An 11074-nucleotide genomic window follows, 5' to 3' on the forward strand; every position below is an offset into this window, starting at 1 on the left:
ACAAACGCTGTATGATTTCACTCATATGTGGAAGATAAACAAACACAAAGATAAAGAGAACAGATTGGTGGTTACCAGAGGGAAAGGGGGAAGAGAGGAGGGCAAAAGGGACAAAGGCACATATATGTATAGTGAGGGCTGAAAGCTAGACTACTGGTGGTGAACACCATGCAGTCTATACAGAAACTGAAATATAATAATGTACAGTTGAAATTTACACAATGTTATAAGCCAATATGACCTCAATAAAACAACTTTTTAAAAATACTTTGAAAAAAAAGGCAGGCTCTGAGCTACTGCTTTAAGTGTAAGTTACTGAGATTCATTGTTTTGGAAACACACTCAGCCCAGCCGCCCTGGGCTTCTGCTCTGGTGAAGCTGCTGGGGTAGAGGGCTGAGCGCCCCCAGGGACCACGCGTGTCACAGGGGTTCACCAAGCACGGAAGGGTCCCCTGGACACTGTGACCTGGGACTTAGAATCCAAGGGTGACGTCAGCAAGATGGCAGAACAGGAAGCGCTCCACCCAGGAAGCCAAGGCGGAGCAAACCCTGGGTGAGCGCCCTAGAATCAGGTAGGGAGCTGCAGCCCCAGCCCGGGCGCTGGGAAAGTCGGGGGCATTTTGCTGGCCTTGCCCCTCCCCCCGCGGCATGCAGCGCCCTGGGGAAACCCCCATTCCCGCCCCTCCCTGGGGACAGAGATAGAGCGGAAGCCGAGCGCAGCTTGCGGGCCCCGGGCCTGGCCGCCCCGCCTGGCTCCGTGCGGACCCGCCCTCGCAGCGCAGGATCCAGGCGGAGGCGCCGGCGGGGCGGCCGCGGCTGCAGTTCCGCAGGCGGGCGCCGGGGGGCGCCGGGGGCCGCGGCCGAGGAGGGAACGGGGGCGGGAGGGCGCTGGGCGGGGCCCGCCTCCCCGAGCTGCTTAATGGGTCCCGGGCTCGGGCTTGGCGGGATGAAAAGGTTGTGGGGACCCGCCGCGCAACAATGTGAATCTACTGGACGCCACTGAACTGTCCACTTACTGGGTAACATGCTAAATTTTATATGTTTTTAACCAGGATTTTAAAGTTATTAAAAAAAATACATCTCCTCTACACCCCTGTTAGAATGGTCAAAATCCAGCACACTGAGAACACCTAACGATGAGGACGTGGAGCAACAGGAAGTCTCATACACCGCCTGTGAGAACGCAAAACCGCACAGCCCTCTGGAGTCGGTTTGGCGGTTCCTTACAAACTCGACGCTCTCACCACGTGATCCGGCAACCAGGCTCCTTGATGTTGACTCAAAGGAGCTCAGAACTTATGTCCACAGAAAACCTGCACAGGGATGTTGACAGCAGCTTTGTTCATATTCGCCAGACCTCGGAAGCAACCAAGACGCGTTTCAGGAGGTGAATGGATAAACTGTGTCACATCCCGACAATGGACTATTCTTCAGGGTCCAAAAGAAATGAGACATCAAGCCTTGAAAATGTGTGGATGAAAGTTAAATTCCTATTACCAAGTGAAAGAAGGCAATGTGAAAGGCTACATACTGTATGATTCCACCTATATCACCTTCTAGAAAAGGCAAAACTATGGAGACAGAAAAAACATCAGTGCTTGTCGGGGGCTGGGGGAGGGAATAGGCGGAATGTAGAGGGTTTTTGGGAAGTGAAACTTCTCTGTAGGATCCTGTACTGGTGGATATATGTCTGTATAGATTAATCCAAACCCATAGAATATGCACCAGCAAGAGTGAGCCCTAATGTAAATTATGGACTCTGGGTGATAATAATATGTGAATGTGGGTCTCGGCCCTGTCCCCCACCCCCGCCCCCGATCTCACAGTCCTGTCCCTTTGACACAGGAATGCCCTCTACACCTTCTAGGACAGTCCTGCCTCTTGGGGTTAGGCCCATGCACTGCCAACCTCCCACCCCCCATGCCTCCTTTTCCGACGCCCCCAATCCCACCCACTTTGACTTCCCTTCCTATAGTGGAGAAGTCCTGACCCCAGCCCCTGTCATTTCTAACACAATCCTGCCCCCTTTCCCTACTGGCCTGGTCCTCTGACGGCCCACACTCCTCCTGCCCCAGCCCTGATACGGGCTCCTTCCTCTGTGCCCTGGGTCCACCATTCCCTAGCCATTGTCTCTGTCCATGTGTGACACTCATGTGGGTTAGGCCTGGTCTGGTCTTTGGGCAGTGGGGGCCCAGCCCTCATTGGGACACAGTCTGTCCCTCCTCTGTTTGCCTCTGGCACGACCCCAACCCGAGTGTGAGATCCAAACACCAGTGGGCAAGTCCTCACTACGCTACACCAGCGCCTGAGCACAGCTGCCAGACGCTGTGCATGACCATGGGCCTCAAGCCAGCTGCAGCTCCCTGTCTCCTGTGCTAGACTTGGGGGCTACCTGGGCCCCCAGAAGTGGGGGCGCTGGACTTTATCAGGCCTCATGACCCTGGGGACCACATCCTCTATGGTCGAGGACCTCACGTTGGATCAGACCACCCAACTATGAATTTGCAGAAATCACCAAAATTTTCAGAAGGCCCAATTAGCATCCCACTTTACAGATGAAGAAACTGAGGTTCACTGAGGTCAGGAGTGACGCCCAAGGTCTCACAGCAGCAAAACACCAGAACTTGGTCACTGTCCCCTCTCAGCCTTGATTTCCTGATTATAAAGGGGCTCATGACCAGACTCCTCTCCCCAATCTCAGGACCTTTCCTCCTGATGTCCTCAGAAGGGACTCAGGCTCACAGAACTTATGCTCGGTCCCACTGCATCCCGAACCCTCTGCCAAGGCCCACTCCCTCCAGGCCTTTGCCCTCTCTGACCTTTGATGGGAAAATTCAAACTGTCCCCCAGGCCCTGCCCAGCTGCCCTCCCCCAGGAGGCCTCTCACACCTGCCTCCTCCTTTCCACCAGCTCCTTGTCCAGCCTGTGGCTTCACCACAACCCACTGTCTGCTGCTATGTGGGGTCCCCAGCACCTCTGCTGCTCCCTCCCCCACGTTCCTCACCCGAGTAAAGCTGCAAACCGAGTCCTGGAAGTCCACATGCAGCAGGTTGCCCAGCCCAGGCAGGGGGATGGGGCCTGGGGGGTAGCATGGGGCCCAGCGTTGGCGCCGATGCATCAGGTCCACCAGGAGCAGGAAGATGGCCACGGCCACGGCCAGGGCCCCGGTATGTCCCAGGCCAGCAGCTGCATGGCTGCCTCAGTGCACACTGGGCTCCTCTGGACACACTGGGGTCCCTCACCACACCAGGCACCAGGACCAGGCCAAGCAGGGGTCTCTCACCAATCCTGAGGGCTCGACCAATAAGGGCCCTCTTTATAAAGGAGCTGAGACTGGCCTTTACCCTCTGCCCTGAGCCAAACCTTTGGGATGACTGTGCCGCCAGAGGGTGCAGGAGGGGCCACGAAGGTCAGGGCACGGGTGGCACAGAAGGCCTGACCCTCCCCCATCTTCTGCTGCTTACCCTACGTGGAGTGTGAGAAAAGGCAAGTTTCCACCTTCAGATGACCGCCCCATCATGGTACCGGCTCCGAGGAAATAGCAGGGGTCTTTGGACTTGACCTTGCCACCCACCTGTCACTTTAGGCTCACACTCCCCAGTGTAGTCACAACCTCCACCCCAGAACACATCCTTGCCTTCCTATATCTCACCTGCCTCCTCCTGAGAGGCCTTCCCCTGGGAGGTCGTTGGCACTTGCCTGATGATGAGAGGAACCACGCTGGCAGGGAGTGACAGGGAGACAGAGGGGGTGGCATTCTCCATTTGTCCTTCACCTCACCCCGCACACTTGACACACACAGACACAGACACAACTAATCACACACAAACCACTCATCCTTTCGCAAACTCTTACCCTCACCCTCAAACATGCACACACACACACACACACACACACACAGAAACACCACACAGAGATCTGCACACCCACAAAGCCACCCACACTCGGAAAACGCTCATGTGAACATACAAACTCACACTTGTACTCAAGGTGCACAGATTCTCTGACACACACACACACCCACAGAGGCAGACCCAGCGCCAAGTGCCCTGGTTCTCATCGATGCCCCTGGGGCCTGCACGGGACCTCTTCTGGTAGAGGCTGCCCTGAGGCTCAGGGTCCTCACCCGACTTGCAGCACAGCCCAGATTCCCAGACTCTGGTGTAGCCGGGGCAAGTTTAAATCTGGGTGTCAGGGGGCAAAAAGGCTCTTCTCTGAGCTCCCTGTTTACCTTGATGGACGATTGCTGGAGACTGGAAGCCCTTCCCAAGCTTGTCACATCCTCCAGGCACTTCCTAAAGGATGTTGTCATCCACAGCTTTGTGGCCTCTGTGGTTTCTGATGAGAAATCTGCAGTTAATGTTATTGGATTGGATAACATTGGATCCAATGGATCATTGCTCATGACAAGGTGTGTCTCGCTTGTTCCTTGCTGCTTTCAAAATTCTTTGTCTTTGGTGGTTTTCTTCTGTTGTGTGACAGTGAAGATCTCTGATTTCATCCTACTTGGGGTTCACTGAGTTTCTTGGATGCGTAGATTAATATTTTTCATCAGATTTTTGGAGTATTCAGTTTACAATATTACTTCCAATATTCCTTCTAGTCCATTATCTCTTCTTCTGCTGGGACTCCTATTATGCATATGCGGTCTGCTTCATGCTGTCCCACAGTTTTCTGAATCTCTGCTCATTGTTTCTCATTCTAGAGTCTGTTCCTCAGCCTGGATCGGCTCAGCTGAGCTGTCCTCATGTTCACTGATTCTTCTTCTGCCTGTTCAAATCTGCTCTTGAGTTCCTGTAGTGACCATTTATTTCAGTTATTGTACTTTTCAACTGCAGAATTTCTACCAGGCTCCTTTTTTTTCCCCTCCCCAAAGCCCCAGTACACAATTGTATATCCTAGTTGTAAGTGATTTTAGCTTTTCTATGTTTACACCGCCACAGCATGACTGAGGAGCAGTGTGTAGGTTTGCACCCAGGATCCGAACTGGTGAACCCCAAGCCACTGAAGCAGAGTGCGTGAACTTAACCACTCGGCCATGGAGCCGGCCCTCCTTGGCTCCTTTTTATAACTTCTGTCTCATTATGGATAGTCTTTAATTAGTGAGATGTCATACTCCCACTTTCCTTTAGTTCTTTAGACATGGTTTCTCTTTCTTCTGTGAACATATTGAATTAGCTGATATGCAGTCTTTGTCCAGCAACTCCACTGTCAAGGACAGTTTCCACTGAATCATTTTTTCCTGTGTATTGGCCAGACTTCCTTGTTCCTTTGCATGTCATTTAACTTCTTATTGAAAACAGGACATTTTAAATAAAATAATGTGGCAACTCTGGAAATCAGAACTCTTTGCTCCCCAGGATTTGTTGTTACGGTTGTTCATTGTCATTGTATTTATTTCATCACTGAGTGACTTTTCTGCACTAATTCTATGAAGTCCCTAGTCCTTGTTGCATGTGGCCACTGAAATCTCTACTCAGTTGGCTTGCTGGTCAGCTAATGATGGGTTAGAGATTTCCTTAAATGTCTGGAACCAGTAACTCTCCCAGTCTTTCAACACTCAGCCGGGCGCTGGATTTAGAGTTTACAACTTCCCCACTGCCTTCACTTCCTGTTTGCACAGAACCTCAAAGTCAGTCAGAGGGGAGAGCTTAGAGACCCATGAGGTCTTTCCTGAGCCTGCACATAGCTCCACACAGCCCTACACACGTGCATGGCCTCTTAGATCCCAGGAATGTGACAGAGCTCTTCAAAGCCCCTGTGGATGACTCATGCTCCAGCTTCTCCTTGTAAAGTTTGTGGTTAGTGTATCACTTGCTCCAGCTGTTAACCTTTGCCTCTGGCAGCTTTGATTTTCAACAGTGACCTCTGATTACTTTCAACAAACTCTCCTAAGGAAAATGCTGTTTGCACTAGGGCAGCTCTCAGGGCAAATGCAGACAGCCCTGCCACATGGGGTCCACCAGGGAACCCCCAGCTGGGTCAAATAGTGACAATTCTTTCAGAACAAGACTTTGAAAATGCTCCAGTTCCAAGTGCTCCCTCAGGAGGCCTCCCTGGGAGTGTGGGTGTTTCTTTTCAAGGCTGCTGCTGAGCTGGAGAGTGGGGGATAGGACCAGACAAGTGGGAGCACCACAGAGCTTTCTGCTCATTCTGAGATTCAGCCATCTGCCTTGACAAAAGTGCTCCTGAGTAGCTGTGAGCTTTTGGTTCATTCCCAGACTTCTGAAAAATGTATCTGATCATTTTGCCAGTTTTTTCACTGCTCTTCTGGAGTGGCCTATGTTCAAAGCTCTGCCATTTTTGCTGACATCGCTGCTCTCCTGAGATTGTTTATGAGAACTTAGATGTCTTAAAATGTCTCCACTCATCCTTGAGTAACAGTTCAGCTGGGTATAGAATTCTAGATTGGAAATAACTTTCCCATGGAATTGTAAAGACATTTCTCATTGCCTTCTTCCTCAAGCATTGGGGTTGAGAAGTCTGATGTTAGTTGAATTCCTAAAACTGAGACTTCTTTCTTCTTTATAACTCTGTAAGTCTGTAGTTTCTTGTTATGGTCACCCTGCAAAAGCAAGAGAAATCCCACACACAAAATTTGATTTGGATGTTGACTGATGACATCAAGAGGGTATAAAGCTTTACTACTTGCATCATTGAGGTCTCTGGGCAGAGCAGGACCTCTCAAGCAGGTCCATAATGGCTTGAAAGAGCCAGGAAAGGAGACTGGCCTGGATATTTACTGTTGTTTGGTGATGGGCTGGGGTGAGGCCTCACTTGTGTGGGTAGCACCCTGATGGTTTGAAACTCTAATAAGGACCAAAGGAGAGAGCACCAGGGATGTCTGATCAGCTGGTCCAGATGTGGGGGACAAAGGAAGAGACAGAGGTGATGCTTAAAAGGTCTCAGAGTCAAACATCAAACACCTCAGAGTGGAGATGAAGCCCACATAGCCAGAAGCCCCAACTTTCCTATATGAGCTTCCCTTGCCTCCTGCTTCCTTCCTGCTTGGCAGCAACTCGAGGCCACTCCCCTTGGGCTGGAGGAATTCCTAGCCTTTTATCAATGCTGACCTACTCCCCTTCCATCAGGGACCCCGGGCCCTCGGGAAAGGTCCTCCCAGCAAGGGACCCACAGGGCCTGCCTGCTTACACTTTTCAGAGGCCTCTGAGGTGGAGAGCAAGCAGGAAAGGCCCGTGGGTAGGGTCCCCCAGCTCCTGAGGAAGCTGTGGCTGGGCTGGTTCCCAGCCTCTGACGTCCCCGAGACTCAGAACCACGAATGACGAAGTATCAGTAAATCCACAGAGTGGCTGCTTCTGCAGACTCGCCTGCCTCCTCTCTGGGGCTTCATGTCTTCACAAACCCAGTGTGGCCCCATCCACACTCCCTGTCCTGACAAGCTGCAGAAACACCCCCTCGTGCCACCAAGACCTGACACGACAATAGATACTCTGGAGAGGCTGAAGAGGCCCTGCTGGCTTTCTGACTCAGTGCCAAGGGACACACGAACTTCCCTGAGTGCTGAGAGCTGGGAGCTGCCTGTCATGAGGGCACCTGGAAGATGCTGGTGGGACCTCTGTCAGGGATGTTGTTGGGTGAGAGTCTGCCCTGAGTGTCAGTGGTTCCCAAGCTGTTACCTAAATGTACCAGGGGGTCTGCCCAAGACTTGGGTAAGCAGACAGTCATTAGGAACCCTTGGGCAGTGCTGGTGTGCTCAGTCCTGAGCCAGTGAACTGTGGGGTTGGGGACAGGTGGAGGATGGCAGTGTCTGCCCTCAGCTGGGGCTCCAGGCGAAAGTGGTCACAGCCGCAGAGTTAGAGCAGGAAGACAGGACCCAGCTGCCATCTGGTACAACCATCTCATTGGCTGAAGGGGAAACAGAAGTCCAGGGCAAGGAGGGAGTGGCCCAGGGTCACAGAGTGTCCTGGGAGAGCAAGGAGGAGAGACAGGGTGTCCTCCTCCAAGATCCCAATGCAACCTCCTTATCCTCTGGCCATCTCACTGTCATATGGATTTAAGGTTGACTCCTGCCCGAGGGCATGCCTGTGGCCCACAGGGCTATTCCCTGCCCCTGGCCAAGCCTCCTGAGAGGCTGGCCTTCACAGGCCACTCAGAAGACCATACCCTGTGTCGGAGCTCAGACCAGTGTCCACCTGCAGCTACAGCTTGGCCATGAGGAACTCCCACTGGGCACCTGCCTATTACCATTTCTGAGGGGCTGGGAAAGGGGGACCATCTTATCCTGGGGTGACTGAGAGGGTCAAGGAGGTGCTCACTCCAGGACTGCCATCAGGCTTCCCAGGGAGGGCGCTGGCACCTGAAGACTGAGTCTGCGTGTTAACCTGGCACATGCCTTTGCAGCCATCCCTGAGTTCCCCTCTTATTGGAGTGTCATAGATGAAGTGGGCAGCAGACTTGATGGTGCTGGCTGAGCTGCTGGCCCGTGGTGGGGTGGGTGGAGTTGGGCCTGGGATGTGGGCATCCAGGCCGAGTGAGTCCTTTGCAGTAAAGGGTAAAGTCAGCAGGTTTGAAGGCTTCCAATCCTGCACCTTGTAAAGCAGTGACTGGCCCCTGACCACCCCTTGGGAGATGACCTTTAAGCTCTGAGAATATTCCGCCAGATCCCCATGTCATTGTTTTCCTGGAGCCTCAGGCCACACCAGATCATTCATGCCAACAGTGTGACATGTGGGGTGAGGACCCTGCATCTCCCTGTATCATCAGTCTGGCCTCTGGAGGGGCTGATGACTTAGTCACCCCATCAGCCACACAGGTGCTCCATGCCTATGACACCAACTCCAATAAAATCCTGGACACTGAGGCTCGGTTGTGCTTCCCTGACTGGAAATACTCTGTGTGTGTCACTCATTGTTGCTGGGGAATTAAGTGCTGTCCCTATGAGTCCCCTGGAAGAGGACAAATGGAAAACTATGCCGGGCTCTCCTGTGTGTCTGTCCTAGGTGTCTTTTGCCTTTGTTGATTTAATCTGTCTCCTTTCACTGTAATAAACCACAGCTGCTGTAGATGGAAAGTGTATGTCTCCCCTAAATTCACATGGGGAAACTTATCCCCAGCATGATCATATTTGTTAGCGGGGCTTTCGGGAGCTGATTAGGTCATGAGGATGGAATCCTCATGAATGGGATTGATGCCCTTATAAAAGAGAAGCCAGAGAGATCCCTTGACCCTTCTGCCTGGTGAAGACACAGTGAAAAGGTGACCGTCTATGAACTAGAAAGTGGGCCCTCAGCAGATATCAAAACGGCAAGAGCCTTGATTTTGGACTTCTCAGACTCCAGAGCTGTGAGAAATAAACGTTTGTTGTTTATAAGCTCTTCATTCTATGGTATTTTACGCTAGCATCCCAAAAAGACTGGGGCAGTAACCGTGAATATAACAGCATTTCTGAGGTCTGTGTGGACCCCAGCAGATATTGCATCTATGATGGTCCTTGGGACCCCCGACACAGTTAGCTTCAACAATGGCATTTTCTAGAATAATCGTGACTCTCTGGACGTGGTGAAGGCAGAGCTTGGGAAAATGAAGAATAGGGGATGGTGGTAGACCACCCCTCTACCTGAATGGTTTCTGCATCGCTCATCACATGAGGCGGCAGCTGCACTGTGCTCTGTTACTGGAGTTAGAAGTCGCCCATGGAACTGGGAAATGATAGCGCTAAGCTCCGAGGCGTTAGCTCACTAGATGTGTAAGGAAATGCAATTAAAAGAAAAGGCAACTCCAAATAAGAGGCTAATATATAATCCTATAGTATTGCGGTATGTAATTAGCTAAAATGAACTAATTTCAATCATTAAGAGAGGGTGTAGGTAGATGCTGACACTGCACCAAGCTGGCATTTCATCTGTTCTGAGTTATGGTCACCTCTATGACTTCTGATAGTCCAAGAGGGGGTAGGGCAAAATCAGGAAACTACTGAAAACTTTCCTTTAACCGGAGAAAGGGGATTATTCTTCCCCTCCTTTACATGCCATGTGGAACTTTCCAGATGAAGCAGTTGACATGCTGCTTGTGCATGCTAGCCATGATGGACCATCTTGAGAGTGATCAGGACACTTGTCCTCCACAACTTAGGAATTAGTACCAGAAGGAAAACTGGAAATTTCACATATATGTGGAACCTAAACAGCACACTCTTAAACAACCAACGGGTCAAAGAAGAAATCATAAGAGAAAGTAGAAAATAGCTTGAGATGAATGAAAATGAGCACAATATACCAAAACTTATGGAATCCAGCAAAAGTCATGTTCAGAGAGAAGTCTAAATGCCTACACGAATACAGATAGCAAATCAATTACCTAACTCTACACCTTAAAGAACTAGAAAAAGAAGAGTGAACTAGACCCAAAGCTAGGAGAACACAGGAAATATTATGGAGCAGAGAGAAATGAAGTGGAGGCTGGATAAAGAATAGAGAAAACCAATGAAACCTAAAGTTATTTCCTCAAAAAGATCAACAAATCTGACAAACATTTACCTAGATGGACTAAGAAAAAAAGAGAGAAGACTCAAATTACTAACATCAGAAAGGAAAGTGGGCACATTACTACTGATGCTACAGAAATCTAAAGCATTATAAGAGAGTACTGTGAACAACTGTATGTCAACAAACTGAATAACCTATTGATGAAATGGACACGTTCCTAGAAACACAAAACCTACCAGGAATGAATCATAAAGAAATAGGAAATCTGAATAGACCTTTAAATAATAAGGAGATGGAATAAAGAATCAAAAATACCCTGACAAAGAAATACCCTAGAGGTGTTACGTTAAGCAAAATAAGTCAGACAGAAAAAGACAAACACCGCCTGATTTCACTCATACGTGGAAGATAAACAAACACACGGACAAAGAGGACAGATTAGTGGTTACCAGAGGGGAGGGGTCTTGGGAGGAGGGCAAAAGGGGTAAAGGGGCGTATATGTATGGTGATGGATAAAACTTAGACTATTGGCAGTGAGCATGATCCAGTCATACAGAGACTGATAAATATAATGTACACCTGAAATTTCACAATGTTATAAACCAATATGACCTCAATCAAATAATTAA

The 11074-nt window shown here is 50.3% G+C and overlaps 1 protein-coding gene across 1 annotated transcript in view; it reads right to left on the reverse strand.

Moving 5' to 3' along the window:
* The window catches only part of LOC103545708 (cytochrome P450 2D14-like), a 32943-nt gene extending 29783 nt beyond the window's left edge, over nucleotides 1–3160 (reverse strand). The window contains exon 1 of the mRNA XM_070599645.1: nucleotides 3005–3160. Coding sequence (XP_070455746.1) covers nucleotides 3005–3118 — 114 coding nt within the window. The 5' untranslated portion in view covers nucleotides 3119–3160. The remainder of the gene's footprint in view (nucleotides 1–3004) is intronic.
* Between the last annotated feature and the right edge of the window lie 7914 nt (nucleotides 3161–11074).

The sequence above is a fragment of the Equus przewalskii genome, chromosome 29, assembly GCF_037783145.1.
Source record: "Equus przewalskii isolate Varuska chromosome 29, EquPr2, whole genome shotgun sequence".
In the NCBI taxonomy this organism is placed as follows: domain Eukaryota; kingdom Metazoa; phylum Chordata; class Mammalia; order Perissodactyla; family Equidae; genus Equus; species Equus przewalskii.